Genomic DNA, 15,640 nt, shown 5'->3' on the forward strand with positions numbered 1-15,640 from the left:
TGGACAGTGCCATCTTTGAGCTTTGGGTCTCTTAAACAAATTCATTTATCACATTTTTGTCATTGACATAGTGCAAAGAGTTCCCTGTGTGGAAAATAGGGCTTGATTTCAGGAATGACTGTGTGGTGTTTACTTCTAATTTTGAAATGCATGGGTATCTTCACCAGTCATAAAGCTTAGGTTTGAGCCTTATTTTCTAGTTTAAAGTACATCCCAATCTGTGGACTGATTCTGTGTAATATGTGGCTTCTTCAATAATACACTCAAGCTGAAAGCTATATGTCACATGAAAAAGGAATACTTACTGTTAACAAGCTGTGCCTATCTATTGTGACTGATTGAGGAGACATATGGAATATTGAATGTGGCTGTGGATGTCAGCTTGATTCAGATGTAATTCTCTGATCTAAACTGAAAGTCGTTCTTGTACGAGTCCAAAGAGGAACAGCAGATGTGTCTTTGCTTACACCTGTTGATCAATTTATCAATCAGTTGGAAGATGGTTATAAACGAGGTTTTCATTTAATGATAGGAAGTTTGCAAACATACACTTGTGTAGCAGTAATCATGCAGCCTTTGATGCTTATTCAGCTTTGCTTCCTGTTTTTTGAGGGACAACAGGTATTTGGTTGGAATAATAGACATGAAATTTAGTCATTTAAGGAAACCAGAAACCTTCATGGTCTGCTCATTTTCACACTGGCTTAGGAATATTATTTCTGATAGCTTGGTGGTTGTTTGCAAAGGATAATTCAATGACTTTATTGTCTTTAAAGATACAAGTTTACAAGTTTTTAAAGATGAAAATAGTTTATAATTTGAAGCTCACTAAGTTTAAAAATTGTAGAGTACAAAACAATCTAGGTCATTTTTGTGATGTATAGTGAGACTGGCAGAGGGGACTTGAGATTGTTCTTGTGCTGACAAATATAATTTGCAGTGAATCTGGATTCCGTGCTTCAGTTAGTCAAGCTGCTGTGTTAGCTCCAGTAACCCAGATTCAATCCTCCAATGCTTTCTATTTGGAGACTGTATGTTCTCCCAGTGACTGCTTGGATTTCTCTTAGCTCAACTTGTTTTTCTCTCATTTTCCAAAGTTGTTTGGGTTGGTAGATTATTTAACCTCTAGAAATTGTCCAAGAGTGTTGGGAATTATTTTAAGTAGTTGATGGTTGGTGTGGACTCAGGAAGCTAAAAGGCCTGTTTCCATGCTGTATGACTCTGATTTAATGACCTGCATTTGGTTCGGTAATGAGAATAAACTGTGAATGGAGCTCATGGTATGCCAGATGTTAATATTGACGAGCTGGAGATGTTTGCACCAGCAAGATTGGAACCTGGGGAACTTGGGGCTATAATGGAGAAATAGTCAGGATGATAATGCTGTTGAGTTGTACCTAAGACTGAATAGAAATAAGGGTAAATCCATTTTACTTTCAATTTAGACCACTTTCTTCCTCCTTTCCAGAGGTAAATGGGTTCGTAAGTAAAATAACCTCTTGTAAATTGTTCCCAGCGAGTCAAGGTGTTGAGGAATCTGGAGAAAGTTGATGAGAATACAATGAGATGAGTTTAAGTAGGTGCTTGGTGGTTTATATGGATTCAGGAGGTAGAAAGAAAATGGGTGGTAGTTGTGCTGTATGTTTAACATGAAAATAGGAGTAAGTGGTCAGTGAGGAAAGGAGGAATGTTTGTGGAATACATTTCTAACTAAGGGTTTTCTTCTTTTATGTTACGGCTAAGACTAATAAAATGGCTTCTCTGTAATGTTAACTGCTGAGTTAACGGTAGCAGCTTGTTTGGGTTATAATTACTGATAATGAGAATTGTATTCAATTGCTAACCAATTGGGATAGATGTTGTTATTCTTGTGTGTCTGTAAGCTATTGTTTTTGCGGGCTTTGGGCAGAAGGCATGATGGGGACAGAGAGAGGAGATGTGATGCTGTAATCTGGGTGATGGAATGGACCTCGAGCAGGAGTCCGAGGCCCAGGGTCTTTGATGAGGAGAGGAGACGAGGACAGACTCGTGGAGCGTTTGGTTGACCACTGAGGGTGGTCCCATTTGAGGGTCGGCGGAGTTCTGGAGGAAAGGGAGACCCCATTAATTGAGCTCCAGCGGTTGTGCACGAAGTGGTTGACCTTTGATAAGTTTGGTGCCTTTTACTTTCCTTTTGTATTGTATCTCTATTAGTTACATAGTTCTAGTACATACTTATAAAGTGTAATTACTTAATCGCATATGGTGTACTGTCTGTTATTTCGCGTGGTGGGGTACCTCACACAGCATCTACACAAACATGATTACCCAGTTTGGCGGGGCTGAAGGCTGCTCCTCATAGACAAAAGCGAGCTGAGCAAGCCTGAGGCTTACTGGGGGCTACATAACCTTTGTTTTATAACAAGTACTCTATAAGCATTTAGCTTGCAGAAATTGATGAGATTGTTAGATTGGAAGGAAGCTACTGATCATGTAATTGGAGCATTATGTCTCCAAAAGGAACTTGAGACCAAGCGCAAAATAAGTGTGCAAGAACTGAATTAATTCATCTTTTAATCCTAATTGAGTTGCATCTGGGACAGAGACTGGGTCTCCTGCACTGGAGTTGCCAAGCACCTTCAACTCGGATTATAGTGAAAGCAAGACATCCTTTCTCTTTTAAAGAGGGAGCAAGTCATTCTAAGTTCACTGATGCCAGGATAGTGGTAGGGCTCATCAACAATGATGTGATGGCCTCAAGAGAAGAGGTGGAAGAGCTTGAGACCTAGTGCCAGGCAAATAACCTCTTCCTCAGTGTCAACAAGACAAAGGAAATGGTTGTTGACTTCAGGAGAACTTGCACTACTCACACCCATCCTTGTATCACACACAACTGCTCATGGTTCCAGAGCATATTCTACATAATCAGGAAAGCTCACCAATGCCTCTACTTTCTGAGAAGGCAGAAGAGAGCTGACTATGCACATCTGTACTAGTGTCATTCTGCAGATGCACAGCTGAGAGTATCCTGACAATCTGCATTACTGCATGGTATAGAAACTGCACTCCAGTGCGTCACTGGCTCCAGCCCTTCCACCATCAAAGAGATGTACAGAAAGGTGCCGGAAAAGGGCCAGTAACATCATGAAGAATCCCACCCACCCTGCTCATGGACTGTTTGTCCCACTTCCATCAGGGAGGAGGCTACATAGCATCCATGTTAGGACCACCAGACTCAAAAACAGCTACTTTCCTAAAGCAGTAAGGCCGATCAATACCTCCACCCACTAATCCACCCATCCACACCCCCAGTCACCACTGCTAGCATCACTTTATGGACATTTTCTCTCTCTATCTCTGTCTGTAAATTGTGTTTTCTATTGTGTTCTTTATCTTATTTTTGTGCTGTATCAGGTCCAGAGTAACAATTACATTCTCCTTTATACTTGTGTACTGGAAGTGCCATTAAACAATCTTGAATCTTGAAATCTCCACCCCAAGGGACAAATTAAAAAGATAAAGTAACAGTAGGAAGTACAGGATAATAACCTCCAGATTGCAGGAGGCCTTTGTCAGTTTATGACAAAATAAGGAACTGGTTTCTGTAATCACAACTCTGATCAAATATGTTTTCAATCTTGGACAACAATTTGTACTTGTGCACTTGTTAAAAGTACCCCTGAGAATTAAAAGAAAAATTGGAGATTTTGAACCATTGAGAAAGCTTAAGACAAAAATAACTGAAGACTAAGGAGAAAAGAGTGGTAAGATGATGATGCACTCGGATGCAGCTGCCAGTCTGGATCCAATCAAAGGTGTAGTTGTTCATCTTGCACATCTCTTTTATGATCACAAGTCGCTGCTGGATACTAAGAACGTTGAGTACCGCAGGACTATCCTATCAGTGAATTGCTCGATAGTGATGGAGCTGGACTTGCTGAGTTGTCGCCTGGACCTGTTGCCTACCATTGTGGCCGAGATAGTGTACGGTCCAAAAAAAGGTGCGGATAATTGTCTTGGATGTTTTTATTGTGATCGGGAGACCCTGTCAGATATTGGTAAAGTAGAATACTGCAAGCCCAGTACACTGGTTCATTACCTCGGTTGTTATGTGAAAATGGCCCACGTGCCTTGGAGTCACCGACGAAGGAGATGAAGATTAAATAAATTGAGGATTAACTTGGCCCCAGCATTCCCAAGAAAGTAATATTCTATGTAGATAAGTAAAAATTAGAGGTGCTGCAGATAATTGGACAGGAACAACTTGATAACTGCAAGAATTTGAATGAGAATCATTTTAAAAGTGTATTTTTATGGAGCGTGGGAGGCTAGTTGGAAGAGCGATATAAAGTGTTGTGGGAGGTGGAAGTATTGATAAAGAAGGTATCCAGGTTGAATCATTTGGAATCTTATAGTGGGATTAAAAAATCTGCAAAGTATATTTAATTTGAAACAGAATTTTCACCCAATTGAAAGCATGCTTATTTGTCAGAAATATTTTTGCTCAGCCTGGCAGATTTCCCATGTTGTGTAGATCATGAACAGATCATGTGTGATGTATCCTAAGATAATGGATTCACCATGGATTCCTGTTAAATTGGCTCACATGAGGACCAGTACATTTTGGCCCAATGAAGTGGCTGACTCAATTAGTGAAAATTTCGTGGAAGTAGTTAAAAGGGTAAATTTAAAAAAATAACTGCCATTTTGCTGAGTAACAAGTTATGCATTTAAGTGAAATGCAGAACAAATTAGAACACTCAATAAGTTCTAAATAAGCAGCTTCCTCGATTAACCGATGGCCCAATTAACCAGAATCCACTGTATCTATTTCTCTTAATTGTTTGGGTTCTTCTGTGCTACTTTTATTAACTTTCTGCTCTTGTTGCTTCTCAGTTTTGTCAAACCTTGCGGTCACATACTTTGAAATTTTTTTTGGACTCCTTATAGATAAAACTGCTCTGTTTTAGATTACAAAACACAGAACAAGATGCTAGAGGAATTAAATAAGTCAGGCAACATAAATGGAGGAAATAAACAGTCAAGATTTTGAGCTGTGGTCCTCATCCAAGACTGGAAAAGAACATGGCAGGAACCAGAGTAAGAACGTTGGGACGGGGTAGGAGTACAGCCTGGTAGGTAATAGGTGAGACCAGTTGAGGGGGGAAGGTAGGTACATTGGGGAGGGTGGGAACGATGTGAGAAGCTGCGAAGTAATAGCCAGAAGAGGGAAAGGGTTGAAGATGAACGAATCTAATAGGCGAGTGAGTAAACCATGGAATAAAGAGAAGGAAGTGGAGAACCAGAGGGAGGTGATAGGTGGGATATGAGGGTGAGAAAGAGCAAGGGTAGGAGGCCTACTAGAGTAAGGGAAAACAAAGGGGGAGATCATAAAAGTGGGTACTGAAAGTTAGAGGTCAATGTAGATGCCATCAGATAAGGGGCTGCCCATACAGAATATTAAGCGTTGTTATTCCAACCTGAGTTTGGTCTCATCATGGCAGGAGGCAGCTGTGGACTGGCATGCCAGTGTGGAAATGGAATTGAAATGGGTGGCCACCCGGCAATCCTGGCTGTTGTAGACAGAGTGAAGGTGGTCAACAAAGTGATCTCCCACTCTGTGTGGATTCTCACCAATGTATAGGAGGCTGCACCAGATTCAGTAAGTGACATTGACAGACTTGCAGGTGAAGTGTCTCCTCACCTAAATGGTGGTGAAGGAAGAGGTGTAGGGGCAAGTGTAGCATTTAGCATAATTGTAGGGATAAGTTCTTGGACAGACAAGTGGACAAGGTTCGAGCATTCGTGGAGAGAATGGTTGCTATGGAAAGTTGTTGGGGGGGGGGGTTTGCACAGGAGGAAGATATGCCTGGTGGTGCCATCTTTTTGGAAATGGCAGAAGTAGTGGAGAATGATGTGCTGGATAAGGAGGCTTGTGGCATGTTAGGTAGGACAAAGGGAACCCTATCTCTGTTATGTGGGAGTTGGATGGGATGTGAGAGCAGATAATGTGTAAAATGGAGGAGATATGGCAGGCAGCATCGAGAGTGGTGGAAGGAAAATGTTAGTGGTCTGGGAATGGAAAGCTTCATCCTGAACAAATGAGGTAGAACAACTGAGACTTTCTTTTATTAGTAAGTGACAGAAAAGGAAGATAACTGGGAGTCAGTGGGTTTGTAAAAGGTGTCAGTAGATAATCTGGGTCCAGAGATACGGATTATTTTAAGCGTATTTTTTAATTTATTTAGCGATCCTAAGCAGAATAGGCTGCACTGCCCTACAACTGACTTATTTAACACTAGCCTAATCACAGGACAATTTACAATGACCAATTAACCTACTAATCGGTATGTCTTTGGACTGTGGGAAGAAACTGGAGCACCTGGAGTAAACCTGTGTAGTCACAGGGAGAACGTACAAACTCCTTATAGACAGCTCTGGAATTGAACTCCGAACTTCAAAATATTCTGAGCTGTGATGGCATCGCACTAACCACTACGCTACTGTGGTGCCCTCATCGAGAAAGGGAAGGGAGGTATTAAAGATGTCCAAGTAAATTTGAGGGCAGTGGAAGTTGGAGGGAATGTTAATGAAATTAATGAGCTTAGCATGGGTGCAAGAAGCAGCACCAATGCATTCATCAATGTAGCAGAAAAAGAGAGGACCATTACAAGTGTAGGTTTGGACCATTGACTGTTCCACATGGTTGGTGAAAAGTCAAACATAGCTGGGTAACATGCAAGTCCCCATGGCTACACCTTTTTGGGAGATTAGTATGGACCCACTTATCACTAGCCAGATTGTACTCCTCCCCCTTCCTGCTTCCTTTCCAGTTCTAATGAAGAGTTTCAACCCGAAATATTGATCGTTTCTTTCTCTCCATAGATTCTGTTTGACTTGCTGTGTATATATTGTTCAAATTTCCAGCATCTGCAAAATCTCTTGTGCCTCTGTTTTGGATTGATACTGTTCACTGAATTTTGAGTTGTGTATTAAAATAGCAGTTATGCATTAAAATAATTGTACTTGTCAAATGTTATTATCCTACTTATGAAAGGAGTTATTTTACATGTACGTGGTTTACAGTTAGTTCAATTTGATCATTAAAATAGAAAATATGGGCCGAAACATTTTATCTTTGTCATGACTTCATTTTTTTGAATTATTATTTTCACACGACTTTAAAGACAGCACATCATTTTCTTTGCAAAATTTTCTTGGTAGATGAAATGATTTTTTGAAATTTCCGAAAATGTGCAAATAGTCTACAGAGTAAACTGGCAGTTTTGTTCAAACCACTACTAAGTTTGGCTTTGTACCTTAGACCAGGGGTCCTCAACCTTTTGCGCACCGCGGACCGATTTAATATTGACAATATCCTTGTGGACTGGCCGACGGGGGGCGGGGTGGGTGTTGGGGAGTGGTGTTCAAGTTCAACAGTGTGTGACAGGGAATGAGGAAAGGTGCAGCTGACTCATGTCGTTTCATATCGCCAAATCATATTGTTTCTGCGCGGCCTGTTGGTTGGGAACCACTGCCTCAGACAAAGGAGGAAGAAAAGTCTCATTCATCTTTTGGTTGCTGCCCCAATAGGCTTTGTTAAGTGACTGGGGTGAATTTGATTTGCTGTTATTTTATATCAGAACAATTTGACAACATTCAGTTAATATTATTTATTTGTCATTGAACAGGCCCGTGTTTTGTACAACTTCGTAGCTGAACCTGGAAATGATGAACTGACAGTCAACGAAGGAGAGATCATCACCATAGCCAATCGGGTAAAATTCTTTTCTGAATAGTTTTCTTTACTTTCATTGGTTTCTTCCTTTTGTTCTGAAAGCCAGGACACAACTTGAGTCTAAGATCTTGCTGTCTGTGGAAAGTCTACTCTGCTGATAAGCGCACACAAATGCTGGAGGAACTCAGCCAGACAGGCAGCATTTATGGGAGGGAATATGAGATTGATGTTTTGGGCCAAGACCCTTCATTGGGACTGGAAATATAGGGGGTTCAAAGACAAAAGCAAGATTTATATCACTGCATTATTTCTTGTGTCTTGATAGCTACAACTTTACATTGTATGCCTTGATAGTTGGACCCTCTTTATTATAAATATTTCTTCAATATCAAGAAATGTAAAGGATTCACAGATATCCATAACATAAGTAAAATAAAATAAGTTAGGAATTCAGCAGGACTATGTCAAGAGAGGGTGACTTTTGGATGTTATGGGGAGTACATTGAAAATGTCAAGAAATTGTTGTAAAATATAGATCTGAACATTAATTCCTTTATATTTAGAAAGACAGTCCCAATAAGATCTTAGTTTTAATAAATTAACATTTTAAATTAAAGAAAGTTCATCCTTTAGGCTCCAGTGCCTTTTTGAAATGCATATTATGATCGTTAGCCTTTACATTTGTCTATCAGTTTCCTGATTTTATTTTGCACTGAATTTCATTACTCATGTGCACTTCTTAGCTTTTTGTACTACAATAAATAACTTGAGGCCTAAAGATAACACTCACTAAAGATTCCATCTTTTCCTATTTCTCTAAGATTGTTTTGAAGTGTATAATGACCTTATGATTCTGATCTGATTTTTTTAAAACTTCAATTTGTTTTATTTGTTAACAGATTTGCATATACATTAACTCTTATTTCTACAACAGCTTCTGTATTAATTCTACTATATTTGCACTTAGCTTCACATTTCCTGTATTTATCAACACTCCTCTGATATTTCATATATTTTGATTGAAGCTGTTGTACCTAGGATATTTTCAATAGAGATAAGCATATTATTGAATAATTAAAGATTAAAGTCTGTCACGAGCCCTGTGGCCCATCAGGCCGGTGCTTATGCTGGTTTCCGTGGCGTGAAGCGACTGAGAGTACAAGACTCCCCCCCTCCCCCCCTCCCCCCCCCGGGATAGGATGCCATTCTATCGTGAGGTTCACCCCCACCATTCTCAGCTGGGTAGACTGGACTGGTTAAGTGCCTTGCTCAAGGACACACACACGCTGCCTCAGCTGAGGCTCGAACCCACGACCTTCAGATTGCTAGTCCAATGCCCTAACCACTTGGCCACATGCCGCACTATTCAATAATTGAACTGAGTTTTTTCAGGTTGAAATACAGGGTTAACTTTCAATATGGAATGAAGGACATTAAGAAAAATTTTTTAAAAAATCAATTTTTTTTTGTTAAGTTGTCAATACAGAAACATTTGTCAATAGCTTACATAAATGAATAGAAAGCAAATTCACTGGCTGCATTGCAAGTCGATTGGAAAGGAATGAGACTTGTCAAGTGTATAAAATGTCAGCTTGTGCAAGAGTTGGAAGTTCACTTGCAGTTTTGTGTAATTGGTGAGGATTCTGTGCTCCAAGAAGAGCCAGTGACGTAGGAGAGATCAACAAATGTACGAAAAGAGAGTGAAGGGACATAACATTCATAAAAAAGTAGAACCGTGGAGTTAATATAAGGCCATTATACCCGCTGTGAGCAAAATGGCAGGGGGAAAAATCAGGAGCATCAGGGCAATGGTGCAAGGTTCCCATTAAAATAAAATGAAACTGACTGAAACAGAAATTTTAAAAGAAGGAGGGGGCAGCTTAAAAATTGTGTGGAGAGAGCAGGAGTGCACATGGAGGGGTGTCCAAACTTTCTCTGCATTGCAGCTCTTGTCTCATTAGAGCTTTGTACACTTATGGCATAGACTATTTGCCTTCAATCTAAAGCTTAGTACTCTTGCTATTGACATTTTTCTCTTTTGCAAAGATCAATAAATATGGTGGAAGTGGATCACCTCTGTTATGTTTTCCCTGTTAAAGTCCTCTGTAGCATTTCTGTTGCCACAAATATTTTAATTAATAATATTGTTTCTTTCTATATTATTAGCAATACATTTTCAGTAACTTGAATGTATGTCCTTTATCCAGACAAAAATAGGCATGATACTACTTGAATTTCAGGAAATCAGTTGTTTCCACCCTTTACGTATTTGCACCTTCCCATTGTCTGTGTGCTATTGTTTTTTCTTGTGATTTCTAGTCTTGTGCTTTTTAACAAGCTCTCCATCCATGCTGCTTTCTTTGTCACCAGCTTCCTGTGTAAAATCTTCTATATGTCAATTTCCCAGTAAATGCCTTTGGAAAATTCAAGTAGAATAGACAGACTTGTGCTCTTGTAACAATCCTTCTTATGTTGTCAAAAATTTTTCATTAAATTTGGTAAATATCTCCCTTTGAAATCTTGTCAGCGTACTCATTTGATAATTTTCAACTTCCATAATAGTAACTTCCAGCATTTGTTTCATAATTGACTTGAACATTCTCCCCCCGTTAACTATTTATATGATATATGCTTTTCCCCCAAGTGACTGCAGATGTGAGAACCCAGAAATTATATTTCCAATATTTCTGCAGCCACCACCTTGAAAAGTTCAATATAAAGGCCATCAGGCCAGAAATTAGTTAACAATTTGTTAAATTAATAATTTAGAATGATTAATTTCTCCAATCCCTCTTATGTCACTCACATAAAAGTTGCTGGTGAATGCAGCAGGCCAGGCAGTATCTCTAGGAAGAGGTACAGTCGACGTTTCGGCTTCGTTAGTCCTGACGAAGGGTCTCGGCCCGAAACATCGACTGTACCACTTCCTAGGGATGCTGCCTGGCCTGCTGCGTTCATCAGCAACTTTTATATGTGTTGCTTGAAATTCCAGCATCTGCAGATTTCCTCATGTTTGCCTCTTATATCACTGATTGCATTCAATCTTTGGTTTCCCATTATCTTTATCTTATTTTGTGTCTTTTAATGTCCAAATTGGTACAAGATGTTAGAATAGACACATATGTGTTTACTATAGTCATAGTCATACTTTATTGATCCTGGGGGAAATTGGTTTTCGTTACAGTTGCACCATAAATAATTAAATGGTAATAAAACCATAAATAATTAAACAGTAATATGTAAATTATGCCAGGAAATAAGTCCAGGACCAGCCTATCGGCTCAGGGTGTCTGACTCTCTGAGGGAGGAGTTGTAAAGTTTGATGGCCGCAGGCAGGAATAACTTCCTATGACGCTCAGTGTTGCACCTCGGTGGAATGAGTCTCTGGCTGAATGTACTCCTGTGCCCAACTAGTCCATTATGTAGTGGATGGAAGACATTGTCCAAGATGGCATGCAACATGGACAGCATCCTCTTTTCAGACACCACCGTCAGAGAGTCCAGTTCCATGCCCACAACATCACTGGCCTTACGAATGAGTTTATTGATTCTGTTGGTGTCTGCTACCCTCAGCCTGCTGCCCCAGCACACAACAGCAAACATGATAGCACTGGCCACCACAGACTCGTAGAACATCCTCAGCATCGTCTGACAGATGTTAAAGGACCTCAGTCTCCTCAGGAAATAGAGACAGCTCTGACCCTTCTTGTAGACAGCCTCAGTGTTCTTTGACCAGTCCAGTTTATTGTCAATTCGTATCCCCAGATATCTGTGCCGATGACACAAAGCTGGGTAGCAGTGTGAAATGTAAGGAGGATGTTATGAGAATACAGGGTGACTTGGACAGGCTGGGTGAGTGTGCAGTTTAATGTGGATAAATGTGAGGTTACACTTTGGTGGTAAGATCGGGAAGGCAGATTATTATCTAAATGGAGTCAAGTTTGGGAAAGGGGAAGCACAATGAGATCTAGGTGTTCTTGTACATCAGTCACTGAAAGCAAGCATGCAAGTGCAGCAGGCAGTGAAGAAAGCTAATGACATGCTGGCCTTCATAACAAGGGGAATTGAGTGTAAGAGCAAAGAGGTCCTTCTGCAGCTGTACAGGGCCATGGTGAGACCACACCTGGAGTACTGTGTGCAGTTTTGGTCTCCAAATTTGAGGAAGGACATTCTTGCTATTGAGGGAGTGCAGTGTAGGTTCACAAGGTTAATTCCCGGGATGGTGGGACTGTCATATGTCGAAAGATTGGAGTGACTGGGCTTGTATACTCTGGGAATTTAGAAGGCTGAGAGGGGATCTTATTGAAACATATAAGATTATTAAGGGATTGGACACGCTGCAGGCAGGAAGCATGTTCCCGCTGATGGGTGAGTCCAGAACCAGAGGCCACAGTTTAAGAATTGGGGGTAGGCCATTTAGAACGGAGTTGAGGAAAAACTTTTTCACCCAGAGAGTGGTTGATATATGGAATGCTCTGCCCCAGAAGGCTGTGGAGGCCAAGTCTCTGGATGCTTTCAAAAAAGAGATGGATAGAGCTCTTAAAGATAGCGGAATCAAAGGTTATGGGGATTAGGCAGGAACTGGATACTGATTGTGGATGATCAGCCATGATCACAGTGAATGGTGGTGCTGGCTCGAAGGGCTGAATGGCCTACTCCTGCACCTATTGTCTATTGTATTTGTAACCCTCCACCATGCCCACACCGACCCCCTAGATGGAAACAGAGGTCACTGGTGCCTTAGCCCTCCTCAGGTCTACCACCAGCTCCTTAGTCTTTTTCACATTAAGCTGCAGATAATTCTGCTCACACCATGTGACAATGTTTCCTACCGTAGCCCTGTACTCAGCCTCATCTCCCTTGCTGATGCATCGAACTATGGCAGAGTCATCAGAAAACTTCTTAAGATGACAAGACTCTGTGCAGTAGTTGAAGTCCGAGGTGTAAATGGTGAAGGGAAAGGGAGACAAGACAGTCCCCTGTGGAGCCCCAGTGCTGCTGATCACTCTGTCGGACACACAGTGTTGCAAGCACACGTGCTGTCGTCTGCCAGTCAGGTAATCAAGAATCCATGACACCAGGGAAGCATCCACCTGCATCGCTGTCAGCTTCTCCCCCAGCAGAGCAGGGCGGATGGTGTTGAACACACTGGAGAAGTCAAAAAACATGACCCTCACAGTGCTCGCTGGCTTGTCCAGGTGGGCATAGACGCGGTTCAGCAGGTAGACGATGGCATCGTCAACTCCTAGTCGGGGCTGGTAGGTGAATTGGAGGGGATCTAAGTGTGGCCTGACCATAGGCTGGAGCAGCTCCAGAACAAGTCGCTCCAGGGTCTTCATGATGTGGGAGGTCAATGCTACCAGTCTGTAGTCATTGATGCCGCTGGGGCACGGCGCCTTTGGCACAGGGACGAGGCAAGACATCTTCCACAGCACAGGAACCCTCTGGAGCCTCAGGCTCAGGTTGAGTACATGGCGAAGTACTCCACTTAGCTGAAGGGCACAGGCTTTGAGCACCCTGGTACTGACACCATCTGGGCCTGCAGCCTTGCTTGGGTTGAGATGTTTCAACTGTCTTCTCACCTGTTCAGCTGTGAAGCCCACTGTGGTGGTTTCGTGTGGGGGAGGGGTATAGTCATGAGAGCAGGGTGGGGGACTGTGAGGAGGGGTAGGGGGAGAGAGTGGAATATGTGTTGGTTGGGAGCTGACAACAGATGAATCATGTGGGGGATGGGCAGGGGCCACAATGTCAAATCTGTTAAAGAACAGATTAAGTTTGTTGGCCCTGTCCACACTGCCTTCAGCTCTTCTGTTGCAAGTTTGCCGGAACCCAGTGATGGTCATTTACCATTTTGGCCATTTGCAATGTAATTTATTCTGGCATGGAATTTAAATAATCTATTATGTGGTTAGTAGAACTCTGTGTGTTCTCTGGGCATTCTTCAGGCTACAGCTGTGGATTGTCCGGTTTGTACAAAAGTTACATTCTCCCCCAACAATTATTGCATGACCTGACTTACAGACCCATTTCCCTTGATTGAAACCATTGTGAAGTACAGTTACATAAGAGGCTTTCCATATTTGAGGTAAGGAATTGGTTTGTGCTCCTTGTTTCTGATTTCTACCTATTTCAATTCTGCCTACTCAAAAAATACCAGTCATTCTCACTTAAATTTATAACCTATATAAACTGAACATAGACTGTTACAGCACATAACAGGCCCTTTGGTCCATGATGCTGTGCTGATGTTTTAACCTACTCTAAGGTTAATCTAACCTATCCCTCCTACGTAGCCCTCTAGATTTCTTTCTTTTATGTGTCTATTGATGAGTTTCTTAAATGTCCCTAATATATCTGCCTTTACTACCATCCCTGGCAGGACATCGTATGCACTCACTGCTCTCTGATTTTTGTATTTCTGCCTTTAAGACACCTTAAAATTGCTTGGGAAAAGTGTTTGAAACCGGTTTTTACTGGGCGTCTCTAGAGGTGCAGCTCGTTAACCCCTCACTAACAGCCACCGGACTCAGTGGTGAGAAAACTACCTTTCTCAGCTCCGTACGTCTTGGATGGATATGACTTGGGTTCCACCAAACCCAGGGGTTTGGATGTCTTGCCCACCCAAACCCTGATCTGTGTGAATACTGTGTAATTACTGTTCCCGTGCAATCGCCCGTCGGCAAGAAATAACAGACTGTACACTGCATGTAATTGTAAAGGAAGTATGTTTACAAATTTCAGCTTTATTGAATAGTTAGTAGGAAAAAGAAAAGGAAAAAAATAAAAAGGGCCCATTACAGTTAATCCAGTCAAAATATACACAAGTTGGAGCTCATCTTGAAGTTGTCTACTTCGACCCACAACAGTGTCCATTACAAAACCTTTTCCGCATAACACTCTCTAGAATCTTTTCCCAATTTAACCATCCTGATTAGATGACACTACATTCCTACATCTCACCCCCTTATCTTTAGCTCAAACCCAAACATGCTGAAAGCAGAGCAGACTGCTCTTCAAATCTACTAAAATGAAACACCTGCAGCGCAGCAGTGTAAAAATCTTAACCAGGGTGTTACACTCTTTCCCCACCAAAAATAGTCATGTCCTCATGACTTCGAAATTTATCAACCCATCTGTAATAACAATTTTCAAAGGAATTTTGTGACATCAGGACCTTCAATCCATTTGTAAATGGTAGTGATACGTCTCACTGTGGGATAGATGCAGCGCTGTTCCCTCAGTGCATCATAGGCCAGCCTATCTGGGGGTTTCCTGACCCTTTGAGACTTCCTTATACCATCTTTGGCTCTTCCAACTTCAACCATTCCTTGTGACCTTTCCTGTCTACTAGAGGGTGCCTCCCCCTGCCTATCACTCGTGTCACCTGGTGGCTCAGGTCCCCCTGCTCCGTGACTGAACTTAGCTTCCTTCAGTTTAAGCAGGTACTGACAAATATCTTCAACCTCCACTGGTGCTAACCAGTGAGACTTCTCTCAGAAAGGTGTGTTCTCAGTTGCTCTAATAGTGTGACAAGTACTCCTGGAGTAACCAACCTCAGCCTTGTTAGTAGAAAACACATCTTCATGTCCCAACATCTTCTCAGTTAATCTCTTTTTCCATTGGTCAGGCATTCCAGCAAACATGGGGGTTCCTGTCACTCTAGCTACTCCTCCAGGATCTAACATGACAGGTATAGGTCTGGGTGTACCACACAGTTTCTTGTTTCTGCTCATCATCCTGCTTGGAACTTGCACCTTCTCAAAAGCAGCCATGAACACAGGGTGAATGAATAAGGTTTTCAAAAAGGTCTCTCCATTTCTCTCCTTGTATGCTCCCATGAGCCTTCTCAGAACAACAGTATTTGTTCCCACAAGCATGGAGGCTCCGCCCTTTTCAGCTGGGCCCAGGCAGATCAACACTGGT

General features: G+C 41.7%; 1 protein-coding gene across 1 annotated transcript in view; it reads left to right on the forward strand.

The window, feature by feature from the left end:
* Window positions 1-15,640, forward strand: part of snx9b (sorting nexin 9b) — a 132,787-nt gene that overhangs the window by 19,178 nt on the left and 97,969 nt on the right. The window contains exon 2 of the mRNA XM_063056023.1: window positions 7,671-7,757. Within this exon, the coding sequence (XP_062912093.1) occupies window positions 7,671-7,757 (87 nt within the window). The remainder of the gene's footprint in view (window positions 1-7,670; window positions 7,758-15,640) is intronic.

Source organism: Mobula hypostoma, chromosome 8 (assembly GCF_963921235.1).
Source record: "Mobula hypostoma chromosome 8, sMobHyp1.1, whole genome shotgun sequence".
NCBI lineage: Eukaryota > Metazoa > Chordata > Chondrichthyes > Myliobatiformes > Myliobatidae > Mobula > Mobula hypostoma.